Here is a 17,267-nt window from a genome sequence, read left to right as displayed (position 1 = left end):
TAAGACTGATGAATCATTGACCTCTACCTGTGAAACTAATAATACACTCTATGTTAATTAACTGACTTTAAATTTTTTTAAAAAGTACAACACACACACACACACACACACACCTCCTTCAAGCCTCTAGTTTAAGAGATACCATGGTTCAGGGGTCACCATGTCTTACCTAATACTTTATCAATAAGCAGCTCAACATTTAACCCTTTTTTTCTATTCATATAACCCTGAAATCTTCCTGAAACTTATTCTGATCATCTTGAATTTTAATATGCAAACTATTCCAGTATACTTGGAAATGTTTACTACACCTTTCACCCCACCACCCTTTTTTTTTTTTTTAAGATTTTATTTATTTATTTGACAGAGAAAGCACAAGTAGGCACAGAGGCAGGCAGAGGGAGGAGAAGCAGGCTCCCTGCTGAGCAAGGAGCCCGATGCGGGGCTCGATCCCAGGACCCTGGGACCATGACCTGAGCCAAAGGCAGACGCTTAACCAACTGAGCCACGCAAGTGCCCTTTTTTTTTTTTTAAGATTTTATTTATTTATTTATCAGAGAGAGAGAGAGAGTGTGTGAGTGTGTGTGTGTGTGTATGCACAAGTGGGGGAGCAGCAGAGGGAGGAGGAAAAGCAGACTCCCCGCTGAGCAGGAAGCTGGATGCAGGGCTCTATCCCAGGACCCTGGGATGATGACCTGAGCCACCCAGGCGCGCCTGTGACAACTGTTTCTCTTAAACACAAAGCAACCAGAAGCTTTAAATATTCTTGGTCTGGAAATTCATCAAAGTCTTTTTGAAAAGACTAAAATATGGCTGTGGGCTCTCTGTTAATTCTCTCAAAAAGCCACAGATTAGCAAGGCATGATGCACTTTACAGAAACCAGACTGCCTCTCAAGGTTTGTTTATATGATCTTTGATTCTGGGTTATCATCATCTTTAACCCTTCTCAACTACTCAATCTATCAAAAGCTGGGGGGAAAACTGGGTGGCTCTCTCTCTATATAAAAATGGAAAGATTGTGAACACACTTTTTTTTTTTTCACGAAAAACAGAAAGCAAGCAGCAGGAAAATACTTAGAGCATATAGCATTTATCTTACAAAGATATTATGAGTGTGTATTATCTATGTGCATATGAAAAAGAAAAAGGTCTGAAGGATAGATACACCAACTACTCACAATGCCTGGGGGAAAGTAGTGGAATTTAGGGTTGGTAAAACTATTTTTGGTCTAGATTCTTTAATACTATTTAAAATTGGGAAACTGCACTAACATTTAAAACATTATTTTTTTTTTTAAAGATTTTATTTATTTGCCAGAGAGAGAGAAAGAGAGAGCACAAGCAGAGGGAGTGGCAGAGGGAGAAGCAGGCTCCCTGCGGAGCAGGGAGCCCGATGCGGGACTCGATCCCAGGACCCTGGGATCATGACCTGAGCCAAAGGCAGACGCTTAACGACTGAGCTACCCAGGCGTCCCAACATTTAAAACATTGTTAATCCTGTTTTATAAAATATTTGGACTCTGAGAGCACTGTAATATCATTTCTAGTATCTGGCATAGTGGGCACTTAATAAATAAATATTTTTGAATGCAAAAAGCAAGGTAATTTGTTTTCAACAGGTATTTATTAAAGTTATTTTTCCTATTCTAAAAGCTTGTTTAAATATTAAATATCAGTAAGAACATAATAAATACTTATGTCCCAGTTACTTCCAAAGAAGCCACCTTTGAAATACAAGCTTTAAAAACCATTATTTTCCAATAGTATTATTTAGATTTTTACCAATTTCCACTCTCGACGTACATTAGCATCTTGGTCAACACACAACCCAGTAAATATGTCAAAAAGAAAAAAAATCTCACTTTAAACACCCACTAAGAAAGAACTAATTCCATTCCCCCTTCTCTAAGAAACAGTTTAAAGGGGGAGAAAGTATGTATCTTACAATTTTGTCAATTATACCTCAACAAAGATGAAGGAATGAATGAATAAATAAATAGGGAGACAATACTAAAGGATTAAAAGAAGTACATTTTCGGGCGCCTGGGTGGCTCAGTCGTTAAGCATCTGCCTTCAGCTCAGGTCATGATCCCAGGGTCCTGGGATCGGGTCCCGCATCGGGCTCCCTGCTCTGCGGGAAGCCTGCTTCTCCCTCTCCCACTCCCCCTGCTTGTGTTCCTGCTCTCGCTATCTCTCTCTGTCAAATAAATAAATAAAATCTTTAAAAAAAAAAAAAAAAGTACATTTTCAACTGTTTTTCTCTTCAAACCCCAACCATCAGCTGTGGATGGTTCTTGAACTTATCAAACGAGGATATATGTGAGGAAAAAAGTTTACAAATAAAAATTGAAGTTATAGGGGCACCTGGGTGGCTCAGACGGTTAAGCGTCTGCCTTTGGCTCAGGTCATGATCCCGGAGTCCTGGGATCGAGTCCCGCATCGGGCTCCTTGCTCAGCAGGAGGCCTGCTTCTCCCTCTGCCTATCACTTCCCCCTGCTTGTGCTCTCTCTCTCTCTCACAAATAAATAAATAAAACCTTTAAAAAAAAAAACTGAAGTCATAGAAGACAATCCTTATCCTTTTTCACAAGCGAAATCATGAAATATTACAACATACAATCCATTTTTCTTAAAATTCTAGTTTTATTTTATCCTATTCTAAACACTAATACAAAAATCCAAAAAGAGGTAATAGATAATATAAATGAATGGAAAACCACAACGTAAGCATCAAAGAAAGAGCCTAGAAGCCATCACATTTCAAGTAACAAGCACATTTAGTGCCTAGATCTTGGTTCCTAAATACAAGAACCAGGGCTCCTGGGAGCAGCAGTGGACTGTAGGGCTGGGACACAGAAAATACTCAGAGCCGGGTGCCTAGGTGGCTCAGATGGTTGGGCGTCTGCCTTCAGCTCAGGTCATGATCCCAGGGTCCTGGGGTCGAGTCCCGCATCGGGCTCCCTGCTCCCTGGGGGCCTGCTTCTCCCTCTGCCTCTCTCTCTCTCTCTCTGTCTCTCAAGAAAAAATAAACAAAATCTTTAAAAAAAAAAAAAAAAAAGAAAGAAAAAGAAAGAAAATACTCAGAGCCTGCAGCATCTTCTGGTGGTGCCAGGAAGTACTCAAAAGAGTATGGGGCATGTTGAAAAGATACAGAAGTCTACCTGAAAAAGCTCATGATTCCAAAGCTGGAATTTGAGATGGAAAATTTGAGCAATAAAATAAAATGGCAGCATTGGATAACCTACAGAATAAAATAAATGTCCATGACTTCAAACAAAGAAGGAAGGAAGGAAGGAAGGAAGGAAGGAAGGAAGGAAGGAAGGAAGGAAGGAAAGGCTCACCCTTACAGAAGAATTCCAGTTAACGTAGAATGGATGAAGAAAATAGAAAATAACCATTGGAACACCACAGTAGTAAAGTAACATCCAGTGACGAATACTAAAATAAGCGGATAAAAGTTTGAAGAGAAACACGATATTTGCACAATGTCAAAGTATATCCACCAAGATAACTTACTTTTTTTTAAAGATTTATTTATATTAGAGAGAGAGTGTGCGCACATGCATGCACAACAGCAGGGGCGATGGGGGGGACAGAGGGAGAGGGAGAGAGAGAATCAGAGACTCTCAAGTAGACTCCCTGCTGAGCGCAGAGCCCGATGTGAGGCTCAAACTCACAACCCTGTGATCACAACCTGAGCCAAAACCAAGAGTCAGAGGCTTAACCAACTGCGTCATCCAGGCGCCCCACCCCCAAGATCCTTATTAATTATAAGGGGAAAAACAGTAACTACAGTGGAGAAATCCAGCACACACCAGCTAAACCAAGCCGTCAAGGTCAAGGTTAATAATCACCACTAAGGCATATTGCTTCTGCAGTATTCTTGCCAAAAAAATATATAATCTCAATCTAATCATGAGAAATCATTAGAGAAGCTCAATCTGTGGGACATTTTACAATATAATTAACCAATGCTCCTCATGCCCCAAGGTCAAGACTGAGGAACTGTCACATGTTGGAAGAGACTGAAGACATAACTCAGTGCAATGTGGAGTCCTGGACTGGATCCTGGAACAGAAGACAGTAGTAGAAAAACTTGCAAAATCCAAATATAAGTCTATAATTTTTTTTTTAAAGATTCTATTTATTTATTTGAGAGAGAGAGTGAGAGAGAGAAAGAGCACAAGAGGGGTGAGCGGGAGAGGGAGAAGCAGACTCCCTGCCGAGCAGGGAGTCCGATGCGGGACTCGATCCCGGGACTCCAGGATCATGACCTGAGCCGAAGGCAGTCGCTTAACCAACTGAGCCACCCAGGCGCCCCAAATTTAAGTCTATAGTTTAGCTAATAATATTGTACCAATGTCAACTGTCTTAGTTTTAATAATTCTATATACTATGGTTACTTAACACTTGTTGATGATGAGTGATGGATAGGCACTCTGCACTGTTTTTGCAATTTTTCTTAAATTCTAAAATATTTCAAAATAAAAAGTTAAAAAAATTGAGAGCTTTAACTGTTTAGAAATGTTTAATTACACACACACTTTATAATAGGAATCTTTAATACAAAAGATACAGGAATAAGGTTCAACTGCTATAGAAATCCAAGTTTGGAAAAATGAAAGAAATAGGAACTAACTTGTTAGCCACAAATGGAGGAGGATGGAAAATTCTTCTCAACAAGAATACTGGCTCTGTTTAGCCTTTCCTGTTCTGTATGCTAAGCACATCCTCTGAAGAATGTAGCACACATCGACCACTGGCTTTACATACCAAACCCTGCGAACAAGAGCTTCTCACAGCAGTTCTACTCAAGTATTTCAAGTCATATGGTTTTAACAGAACTCTTAAAATTTTGACAAGTAGGTACCCATCCAATTGCTTTTTATTTCAAATTGTTTTTCTCAGTTCTAAAAGTCCCATTCTACTAACAGCCACCAACCCAGGAAACCCTTCAAGAACAAAAAAATATTTTGAGGGAGTATATATCCAATATGCAGCCACTCACACATACATCTTGAGGCATGTGCTGATGGATAAACATATACAGGTGTATATACATACATATGTGTATATGTGAAACTAGATGGAATCTGTGAAATCACTGGCTAATTGATACCAACCAAGGTCTGGAAAACAGCATGAAAATTCTATGTACAGGATTCTTTAAATGATACCTAAACACTTCATTCTCTCTTTTTCCATATTTGGGTATAAGGAAGGGATATCTGAACTCTAAAAGTGTAAAGCAATAAAGAATTTAAACAACATCGCTGAGTGAGAGGACAAATGGCTTTTGGCAGGCAACTTGGCAGTATCTATCAAAATCTTAAATACATGCTTTGATCCAGCAACCCCATTTATGGGAATCATAAATACAAGTATAAAATTATGTATAATTTACTACAGCATTGTTTATAATAGCAAAGGACTAGGAAAAACTGAGGTGTCCCATCAACAAAGTAGATTTTAATCACACCTGGGATATGTGATCCCTCCCTCCCTGCCCTTCCTCTACGATTCTGATATATCAATGATCTTCCTTCACTCCCGTTTTCAATTTCTCTTTCTACTGTACTCTTCTAAGCACACAACAACCCAGTGTCTCCCCTCCTAAGAGTACCTTTCCCACCACTCTGCTGACTTGTTACCCTTTTCCCTCCTCCCATTACAACCACCTCTCTTGAGTCCTGTTCTTGATCTTCCTTTCATGAGTCACGTTCACTCCTGTTATTGGTCCTGCAACTCAAACTGTGCAAACCCATACCTACAAATTGACAAATTCAACCCTCATCCTTCTTGACTTATCCATACTAGCTGACCCTGCTAACAACTGCTTCCATTCTCAAGTTCTCTTGTCCTTTGAACATCTGGGGCCACGGTCTTTTATTTTATAGTCTCTCTTCTGCCACTTATAGCCAATGTTCTTCTTTCCCTGGACATCTTCTGCTTCTCCATTCTAGGTTGCCCCCCATTCCCACTCTATGTGGATGCTGCCCTCCTCATCTGCTCAGGCTCCCACACCCTATGCCTGGAGTGCCTTTCCTTGGGGAGGCCCTCACCACCCTGATTAAGATCTGACACCCCAAAACCAGACTGCCCCTTTGCATGGATGTCCTTCACACTGCTGGGGCCCTGACTCTCTACACCAGGCTATCCCTAGATGTATATACTCCTAACCTTGCTCAGGTTATATACCTGCCCCATTCCCACCCTACTTCACCCTGTGGACGCTTAACCTTGCTTTGCTCTAGCGACCAGCTTTAGGACTGAATTGTGCAAAAAGGAAAAATGAAGGGCAGATAATGCAATACTTCAACATGTAAATAATTACAGCTTTACAGTAAGCCTTAATATCTAGTAGGCAAGTTTCTGTTATTGTTCTTCAGGACTGTCTCAGGTTATTCTTGGCCTTTTCTTCTCCAATTCCTTCTTTCTTTGTGGCTTATTTGTGAATATAATTCAGTTGGATGAACAATCCTACCTTAACGTTTTTTGCTCATTCCCAGCTTTAGCACTTTTATAATACATTTTTGACAGAACAGCTTGGGTGATTCAACACAAGTTGCTTTTTACCTATTTCCTTTTTTTTTTAAAGAAAGCATTTTGTTTTTGTTTTCTTTTTAAAGATTTTATTTATTTATTTGACAGAGAGAGATACAGCGAGAGAGGGAACACAAGCAGGGGGAGTGGGAGAGGGAGAAGCAGGCTTCCCGCCGAGCAGGGAGCCTGATGAGGGGCTCGATCCCAGAACCCTGGGATCATGACCTGAGCCGAAAGCAGATGCTTAACGACTGAGCCACCCAGATGCCCCCCCCCTTTTTTTAAAAATATTTTACTTATTTGACAGAGAGAGACATAGCGAGAGAGGGAACACAAGCAGGGGGAGTGGGAGAGGGAGAAGCAGGCTTCCTGCCAAGCAGGGAGCCCGATGTGGGGCTTGATCCCAGGACCTTGGGATCATGACCTGAGCCAAAGGCTGACGCTCAATGACTGAGCCACCCAGGTGTCCCGCTTTTTACCTATTTCACTAGAAGCACCCATAGTAAGAAATCTCTGTTAATGATGCAATATAAACTCCTCTGCTTTCTACTGATCTCTAAACTAGATCTGAGGGCCATTAATGGGGTGTCAGATGAGGCTTCGTGTAAGCTGTGGCATTTTGATTGGCCATCAAAGAAGGTTATTCCTATTAGGGGTAACCTAAGCAGGACATAAATATATATGTGGGGAAACTTTAAAAGAAAGCAATTGGATTCAGCAACGCAGCGTTCAGGAAAGGTGTCAGGGTCGGAGATTCAAATTTGTGACCAGTGTATGGAGGGCATTTACAGACATGAAACTTGACCTAGACAGATTATGTAGAGAGGAGGGATGAGCTTTAAGGTCTGGGGAACTACAACTGAAGAGGTCCAGGAGCCGCAAGGAGATGGGATGTCCTGGGAGCAAAACGAAGAAAGCATTTCAAGAAGCAGAAAGTTTTCAAATGTGTCAAATGCTGCTACAAGGTAGGGTGGGAATGAGAATTTCCCATTATATTTAGAGGGTAACCCTGACAAAAGGCATGTCAGCACAGTAGTTAAGACTAAAAGTCTCAAAAGAGAGGGGTGAAAACAACCATTCCTCAAACATTCCAGTCTGTCCCCGCCACAGGACCTTTACAGATGCTATTTGATCATCTCTAGACCTTTCCATGCACCTGTACATCCTCTTCTCAGGGTACAAATCACCTCCTCCAAGAGGCCTTCCTTTGCCACCCTGAAGTAAGCCTTCCACCCTACTCTTTAGCCCCTTATCTTGCTTTTTTGAAACAGTGTATCTCTCTCTCACTCACTCACTCTCTCTCTCTCTCTCTCTCACACACACACACACATACACAGCAGTATGTCACGATACTTGAAATCTATTACTTCATTTATTTGTTTACTTGTTTGTTGATCTCCCCCACAAGAATATGATACAGGGAGGAATAATATGTACAAACACTTCTTTTTAAAGACAACTTATACATTTTTCTAGATGTATCATTCCTAGAAGATTTTCCAGTACCTGAAGATACAATACTTTATTGGCTACAACTCTTCTCACAGTGAGAAATTTGCAATACAGCAACAAAGAAGGTCCATAACGTTACAATCATTGGCAAATCCCCTTTACTGCCACTCTTCTGCCACGAAGCTTCCTGTAGCTCTGTTTCCTTGTTTATAACCCCATCAAATGGTTTTCTCACAGAAAATTCTCACTTTAACCTTACTTCACAGAAAACTGTCCTAGTAAAATTAATATTTATAATTCTCACCTTCAATTTTTTCATAACAAAGGCAAAGTGTACCCTAAATACAGGTAGGTCATCCCCAAAGTTCTCAGAGAAATCAAAGTTGTAGAAAACTTTAAATCATAGCCCACTTCCTGTCACACACGGACACCAAGACCAGTGGGTACAAGAGACACGGTCCATAAGTGAACTCCTAAACCCAACTCCTAGCCTTTCACAAAGTTAGAGAAAGACGTCTGATTTATGATTTATAACAAGGGCCTGGGTAATAATAAAGTATGTCCTAATTATTAGACATACTTTACAAATCAGATTTTTGCTGTTTTGTAATGTACCACTCCACTCCACTCCTAGAAATCTGTACTTGTTGAGCCTTTATCTCATTTAGTGGCTCCATGTCCAGAGTATAGAGACAGGATTTTATTCTAGAAACTCTCTGGGAAATACTTGCCTTCGTATCTCTAAGGAGGCTACAAAAAAACCCTCTCTGGCTTAAGTCCACATTAATAATCTGTTAATCAGTTTATAACTTTCAGTAAAGTTCTGTCACAGCATGTTGCTGGATTAAACAACAAGAGAATTATAATAATCTTCTCTTTAAGGTTCCTTTTTGGAATATAATTAAAATATAGTTACCATATGGTATACATTTTTGATGTACTAAAAGTATCCCTCCTACTTAATTTTGTTTTGGGAAAGAGACACAGTAAGTAGGCGAATTGAAGGATGGCTGTTTTGGAAGACCTAGTAAACCTACAGGCAGGTTTAAAAAAAAAAAAAAAAAAAGCCAGTGTGGCAGTAGGAGTAAAGAATTAGAGAGTTTCCCACTGGCACCACTGTGGACTGATACTGAGCAGCCACAGGATTAGCTTCTAATAAACTGAGCAACAGGAAAAGAGAAGGGGAAAAGGTGAGGTCAGTTTTACTGTTAAAAATACTTTTCAGTGGGATTGAAAAGCTATCAAAAATATTTATTGATTGCTTACTGTTTTGAGCACATTTCAAAGGTCAATGAAATGATTATAAATGCATGTACCTACCAGGGCTGACAGATCATTTATACTATCCCAAAAAGCCTTCCTAATACCTGAAACAAATAATTCACTCAATAAACACGTTCTGAGTGGCCACTATGTGCTAGGCACTTTTCTAAGTGCTAGGGATACAGCATAAATAAACCACATGGACTTTATGTTCTGAATGGAGAGAAAGAGACAAAGTAATTAAGTAAATGACTTAGTATTTTAAAAGTATAAGAGCTATCTTTAAGCACTTAGACCATAATAAGTACTTTGGAAAAAAAGAAAGCAAGAAAAGGAGGTAAAAGGATGCCTGGGTGGCTCAGTTGGTTAAGCGACTGCCTTCGGCTCAGGTCATGATCCTGGAGTCCCGGGATCGAGTCCCGCATCGGGCTCCTTGCTCAGCGGGGAGCCTGCTTCTCCCTCTGCCTGCCTCTCCCCCTGCTTGTGTTCTGTCTCTCTGACAAATAAATAAATAAAATCTTTAAAAAAAAAAAAAAAAGAAAAGAAAAGGAGATAAGATGTAATTTATTTGTATTCATTATAGGTGGCCTATTTGTTTTATGATAGATGTTATAATAGAACAAGATTCTTTTATAATCAATATTCTCTTTACAAATTTCAACTTTATAAGAAATAGAATATAATTTTAATTTTTTAAAGTTTGTTTATTTATTTAATTATATTATTTATGTATGTATATATGTATGTAATCTCTAATCCCATCACGGGGCTCAAACTACCGTCCCCAAGATCAAAAGTTGCATGCTCTTCTGACTGAGCCAGCTTGGAGCCCCAACTTTAAATATTTTTTTAACTATTAGTATATCTTCCCTCTTAGAGTATATAATTAACTATACTTATATTTGATGGTATGTTCTTGGTCAAAACCAACACCAGGCCTTTTTAGCTAAACACAATGCACTTTTGGATATTGCTTTATGAAGAGGTTTGTGGAAGAAATCATGTTTAAAAAAAAAAAAAAAAAAGCGAAGCCTTACTAAACTGTGAAGCTTCCAACAGTGAACCAAGGATTTCTGGTACCAATGATTTTCAATTCTAAAGAACATTACATTCACTAAAAAATTTATATGATCAAATACATATCAAAACAGCCTAAATCAAATAGAAATTTTGGTAATTAGTGTCATTAGTATACTAATCAAGATATAACAATGCTTGACTTTGTTTTCCTATATAACTTGAAAAAGAATAGTAAAAATCTAACTCTTTGGGAAGAGCTCATTTCCGATTTAAAAGAAAGGCAAAAAACAAATAAAAGGCATTGGTTTTACAAGATTAAATGTATACAAACTCATTTTATTATGTTTTAGCTATCTAGTACTTCAATTTGAATACGAAAGCTTATATACAATGTAAATTGAAGACTTCAGCAGAATGAAGCTTACCTTCAGGCTGGTATGAGAACGTGGTTGACTTAATTCCTGAAATTTCCATTGCTCTGATCCAGGGGTCTCTCCGCCTTTCTGAGTGTCAGGTGTAAGCAGTCCATCTCCAGCAGGTAATGGGAAAATCCCTAGTGATATAGGACGTTCTTTTCTATTGAAGAGGGGAGAAAAAATTAAGCATACATTCATTCCTTTTTAATTTCTATTCATCATGACCATAAGTAATAAGCCCGGGCTGTCTCTGTTTTAGAAAAATCACCCTTAAAAAATACCATCTGCCTATCTAAACAGTAGACTTACCAAAGAAAAAGGACAGTCTCAGAAGTTCAAATTAGCCCCAAGAAATTAACTAAGAAAAGTAGTAAACTAGTAGTTTAGGAAATCTTATAAGTGACTGATGAGTTCCTTGCCCGGGGAGCAGTCTCTGGTTTGGTTTCACAGCGACAAAAGCTAGTAAATTTTCACTCAAGCTTACATTAGCCCTAGGGAAACTGGCAACCTCCTCCTTTGGAAGTGAATCCCACCCTTGCTTCTATACTTCCCAAATTCTCAAACCAATACCTAGATATTTGCCCAAGCCTCTTCGGGATACGTCTTTTCTGCCTAATGGAAAATCTATGTATAATCTAAATCAAGACTACTGATTAAGTGGTAAAAAGAAATCCAAGAGTTTTAATCCTTAATAGCAGGAAAGCTGTCTTTTTCTACAGAACCAATATATGTGTTCCTTTCAATCATATAGTACATGTGAGAAAACCACTGTCAGTTTTTCCAACCAAGGAGGCTGAAAAATTCTATAAAAGACTGTAGAGTTTCCAATGTTTTGTGGGAAATTTCAATGAACAGGAGTTACAATTTTAATAATAATAGAATTTCAATAAGAAACATATCCTTTGGTGAAGCATAGATTACAAATAAAAAAGGGCTTTCTGGAGGGTGGAAACCAGCCTAGGAAGAGGCTGTCCTGGGGTCATTAACCCAAAAAAGTAGAAACTGGCAAGAAAAGAGACACTAAAGGTTTGGGGCCTCCTGGAACTCATACCTCTACTGGCAAGAATGTAAATTAGAATAGAACCACTGAGGTTATAAATAAAAGTGGGAAAATATTCAGTTTTGCTAAATAAGTCCTTTATTCTGTAAGCTCATTTTTATAACAAGAAACTTAAGCCCACTTGAAATCGGCCCTCACTTAACACAAAGGATATGCTCTTCCACTCCTAACTACAATCAGAAAGGATTAGTAAAACTGTCAGAACTCCTTCTTAAAGATTGGCTGAAGGAAAAGGATTGAGAGATTGCATTTGGTTAAAGGTGTGTATGCACAAGGAAATAAAACAGGACTTTTCTCTATTAGTTAAGTATTCATCATTTCTTTACACTTGGGTACTTTACCTATTTGATTTGGGAAAATTCAAATGCAGGTAGGTAGCACAATAAAAGGCTAGATTTTAATGACAAATTTAAATTTGTTTCTATGAGCTTCCAGAACAACCAAATGACAAAGACTAAAGTAACTACTCAGCTATTCTATTTAGACCACTTATTCCCTAATGCTGGCTCAGCAATAAAGTTTTCCTATGTCCATAGTGAAAAGAGACATTATTTATTATATCCTTATTGGGTAATATAGGCCATATTGTACACATACACATTTCCATGTATCACAGAACCTGTTCTTTCCTGAGAATGATGGACCTTTTTCTACATCTTTTCTCCTTTGATTTTAAATCCCTTTCTTTCATCAAATGATGGTGACAATGATTAGAAAGCAAATTTTGTTTTAACGTCCATGCTTGACAAAATAAAAAGTTGCTGCCTGATGTTTATCCCTCAACTTGGGGGGTGGGGTATTTTGGGAACCAATAATCTAATTGTCTAAGAGGTACTAAATGGCTTACTTATTTTTTTAACATATCTGAATAACTTAAGCAAAAAGGTGTGAATTTAATAGGATAGTTTAATGGAAAGCTCTCTAACCCAAAAAGCAAAGACAAGCAGGAAGATAATACAGATTTCATGCAAATCCATCACACTGCTAACAGAAATCAACACAGGCCAGTCATTATAATTATCTTCCTGTATGAGTGATAGACAACACATTCGTTTTCACACATATCAAATACAGAAAAAGTATAAAACTACTGGAGGAAAGAGTCTGCTGTGGTGCCAAGTTTTGCTTTTCCACTCCTGTTAACTAAGCCTACAATCCAAAATACCAGTAGAATTCACACCTCTTTGTAATGCTTTTATTAATCATTTAAAATCTGCTCTATAGGGAGGGCATTTTTCTTCAGAGACTATCAAGAAGGTCCTGATGCTTTGGGTCACACTGTTTCAACTCTGGAAAACAATATTACTACATACATATCTTCTCTCCTTATTTACTGATAAATTTCATGAGAGTTGAGGGGAGAGAGCACATGTAATTATGCAAGTCAGTCAGAATCCTACTTTTAAAAGAAACCCTGAAAAGTTGAACATTTTAAGTCCTAAACTATGTTGGTATGCATGTTTAGTACTCTACATATTAAGTGCTTCGGTGAAACTTACAGAAGAAACCAAAGAATGGGATACATTTGGAAAAACATCAAGCAACAGGTTTAAATCCCAGGGGTTTCAATATGTTTCAATATGTGGCCACTGTTTAGAAACAAAAAGCCGGGGCGCCTGGGTGGCTCAGTCGTTAAGCGTCTGCCTTTGGCTCAGGTCATGGTCCCAGGGTCCAGGGATCGAGCCCCACATCGGGCTCCCTGCTCGGCGGGAAGCCTGCTTCTCCCTCTCCCACTCCCCCTGCTTGTGTTCCCTCTCTCGCTGTGTCTCTCTGTCAAATAAATAAATAAAATCTTAAAAAAAAAAAAAAAAGAAACAAAAAGCCATAACTATCGGAATCCTTGTTATATTCTTTTAAAAACTGCCTTAGTTCCATATATTCATTTTTTAGTTGGTTATTTAAATGTAACCTGTGTATAAATAAATTCCCAATTACGTTTTGAAACAGCTTCTTGGCTATATAGACATTTAAAACAAATAACCATTAATAAAATTTTAAAAAGACTGTTCAACATTCACCATGTGGTAAGCACAAAGGATGGTTTGTTTACACTCTCATGGAAATAGGGATTCTTTCCCCAGTTTTCAGATTAGGAAAATTGATGCTCAGAGACATTAAGCATTAGTAATCCCAGAGATGGGGCTCAAAGTCAGACCTGTTGCACTCCAAGGCCCATGTACTTTCCTTGGAACCCCTACCTATTTCTTGACAATTTAACCTTAATATTGAAGACTTTGAGATCTTTATTCCATTAGATTAGCAATTTTTGTGTCAAGGAACTTTTCAAATTTAATCATAAGGTATTTTATCAGTAAAATAGCTAGAGTTCTGGAAAACAGTTCTGCTAAAAATGGGGTGCATATATAAGTGACTGCAAATTATTTACTTGTTTGGCTTACTAAATATCTTGCAACTGATTAAACAAAAAATAATAATCTCACACTTGATTTTTAAAACTATCCAGAGGGGTGGAGAACCTCAGGGGAGGCAACCCAGTTGCAGAGATTTTAAGCAACTTGCCAGAGGTCCTACAGCTGCCATGTGGCAGAGCGTGGCCCAGCACAGCACTGCCATCTCCAACAGAGCCGAAACCTAAGACAGCCCTTTAAAATTCGTCTTATTTTAATCTTACATATGCTTTAGTTAAGGTCTTTTTAATTTCCTAAAAGCCTAAATATACATAAAAACAAATCTTTTGTGTACTAAATATACAAAAGTAGTAAGATTTCTTCCAATTTTTATAAAATCAGGAAAGAAAATAAATGACCCAAGTATCTAATTTTTAGATCATAGATGAAATTTAACTTCTGGGCCTTAAACTAATGTTAAACACAAACCGACCGATGAATAGAACACCTTGAGGGAATATACTAATTTAATTCATCTTAATTTATCTAAATCCACAAGTTGAGTATTTTAAGTAAATATTTAAATAATAAAAGCTCGACACCATGAACCTTCCTTTAAAACCTCGCACAACGCAGAAATCTGAACAAATCAGATGTCTTTAGTTTGAGGAGTTAGAAAACAGAAGACACCCAACCCTTAAATAAATATCTGAGATGTCGAAAACAGTTCTTACAGGGTGTGAGTAGAGTGAGCAAAGCCCCGGAGATTAATGACTGCCCCCACAAGCAGGCACGGATATTTGTCACCCAAGTCTACAAAGAAAGGGCAACATCTGACAAAACAATAGTGAATAGGCTTTGCAAAGCTTTCACAACTTTGATGTGTAAATGATGAGGGGGAAAATGCATTCCTTGCCCTAAAAGGTTTAAATCCTTTCACTTTAAAATATATTTTTTTTAGAAAGAAAATATTTAAATTGTCAGTTCCCGCAAGTTATCAAAAATCGCAAAAATGATGCCTAAATGTCCATCAGTCAAAGGATAACTGAACAAAATAAACACCTACAGCCTGTGTCTACCCGACTATACGTCTCAGCATAAAAGATACTGGCCCCAAAATGCTCAGATGCTAAACACAGAGGTTTATAAACTTGGACCCAGTGTTTTACTCTTGCTCTCCCTTTATTCTCTGAACACTCTGCCTAACACAAGACCACACTGACCTTGTACTTGTGCATAAGTACAATATGAAAATCCTTTTCTTAAGTCCGTAGTTTCCAAAGACAAAGCCGTATCCCTAGGTGGTAGCCTGTAAATTATTATAAATAAGAAGAGAAAATCCTAGCTTCAGGCCATTTTCCATTGTTTCAATCTGCAACAGAAATGGTTACAAAGCAGACCTGTGAAGCTAAAAATTTGAGAAAAACCAACTAAACAGGGGCTTCTAAGAGAGACTAGAGTACCTGAGTATCCTTGGTAGGTTCTGCGTCAGAGCTGGCACACCGGTAGAAATAGAAAAGTGCACAAGCAGCAAAACAGAGAGAGATACTAAGATAGCAGAATTAATGACCACCGCCCCGCCAACAAAGCCAAACACAAACAGCAGCATGCATCCAGGACTCATGGCGCTGTGCTGGCATGGTGAAATACCGGAACCAGGAGGCCTACACAGGGGCCAAAGGGGAATCTTTGTAGTGAGGATCTGTCATTCAGCGGCTGCCACAAAAACAATGCCATCAGCAGCAGCTTTCCACTCCATCCTGCAGCAGCTCCGAAGCGATGACGTCATCCTGCTCTCCCCACCTCATAACCATAGAGCCGCTGCTCCTCGCGTTTATGCAGCGATCCAGGCGACAGCCAGCCTATTAACTACTTTCCTCTCCACTAAGAGTCCTGGCTTAGCTCATTGGCTACAATGCTGGGAGATCTGCATAATTTATTCACACTCCTACATCAAACAGAAGTCTAACCCTTTCAAACATGCCTCTTGGTAACGAAAAGGACTTTAAACCAATTATACAGGAGACATGAAAAATTTTCAGCACCCCCACAAATCAGAAAAATTTAAACCTAGTATAATCTCCATTAAGTATTATAAAGCAATCAAAATACCTCGATACGTTGCTTAGATGGCATGGCTCACGATTTACCTTTTTAATAGTGAGGGCTGTTTCTATTTTTCTCTGCTATTCTCTCCTATAGCATTCCAACCATCCTTTTTGAGAGAGAGCTTTGTGAATCAGCCTAACTATTGTTCCAGGATTAAAGAACAGGGAGAAACAGAAACAGATTATTTCGATTTTTCTCAAGGCAAAATGTTTAATAAAGCTTACCTAATTCTACTATGAGCTGTGGACTCTAGTTGATCACTCCCTGAGAGCTGATGAAGTTTTGTTCTTTCTAAGTGTTCCATATAATTATGGATCATCTATTTTGAAGAAAGAAAAAAATATGCAAATTTTAAGGCCAATACCTGAAATAAAAACATAGTGTTTTAACAAGGGAAACATTTTTGTAGAAATTTCATATTTATCAGACTACCCACAGTTCCATGGAAAAGAATATTAAGGATGAAAAAATTTTAGGTGGCAAAGGAATATATGCAAATGCTTACATTTAAAGATGCTGGTGTCCAAAGAAGTAGCCAACATGTTGCTTAGCATAGCAAAAACTTTTTTTAACAATATGTGACACTAGTAAAAGATAAAATTTTGACATAAATAACACAAGTTAGAATATAAGCATTGGGGAGGAGGTGATAAAAGACCACTGATAAAAATAATAGAGGGCATTTGAGAAATCTGTTCACTAAAATGGGAAACAAAAAAGAAATTAACATGAAACTTGAGAAGAAGCCATACCCTGATGTGGTGATCTTTTCCATTTTACAAAGGATTCAGAGTAAATATCACTTTCAATTTAATTAAGTAATTTAATTTAATACCAAGATGTTTATTTCTTGTGCCTATAGATTTCGTTAAAAGAATGCTAAAATATGGGGTGCCTGGGTGGCTCAGTCGTTAAGTGTCTGCCTTCGGCTCAGGTCATGATCCCGGGGTCCTGGGACCGAGCCCCGCATCGGGCTCCCTGCTCGGCGGGAAGGCTGCTTCTCCCTCTCCCACTCCCCCTGCCTGTGTTCCCTCTCTCGCTGTGTCTCTCTCTGTC

At 38.6% G+C, this 17,267-nt stretch overlaps 1 protein-coding gene across 4 annotated transcripts in view; it reads right to left on the bottom strand.

Moving 5' to 3' along the window:
* The window catches only part of SPAG9 (sperm associated antigen 9), a 139,522-nt gene that overhangs the window by 61,274 nt on the left and 60,981 nt on the right, over window positions 1–17,267 (bottom strand). For 2 of the 4 annotated variants that reach the window (XM_045889158.3, XM_045889160.3), the window contains exons 4-5: window positions 16,436–16,530; window positions 10,704–10,854 (exon numbers count right to left, since the gene is read on the bottom strand). In XM_045889158.3, the coding sequence (XP_045745114.1) occupies window positions 10,704–10,854; window positions 16,436–16,530 (246 nt within the window). Of the gene's footprint in view, window positions 1–10,703; window positions 10,855–15,565; window positions 16,339–16,435; window positions 16,531–17,267 lie in introns of those variants that run through there. The other 2 variants (XM_045889162.3, XM_064582747.1) reach the window with 1 other exon arrangement.

The sequence above is a fragment of the Mirounga angustirostris genome, unplaced genomic scaffold (assembly GCF_029215605.1).
Source record: "Mirounga angustirostris isolate CCGP_5_RB_7025 unplaced genomic scaffold, mMirAng1.0.hap1 SCAF_17, whole genome shotgun sequence".
Lineage (NCBI taxonomy): Eukaryota > Metazoa > Chordata > Mammalia > Carnivora > Phocidae > Mirounga > Mirounga angustirostris.
Note: the sequence above shows the minus strand (reverse complement) of the source record. Positions and strands in the feature narration are given on the sequence as shown.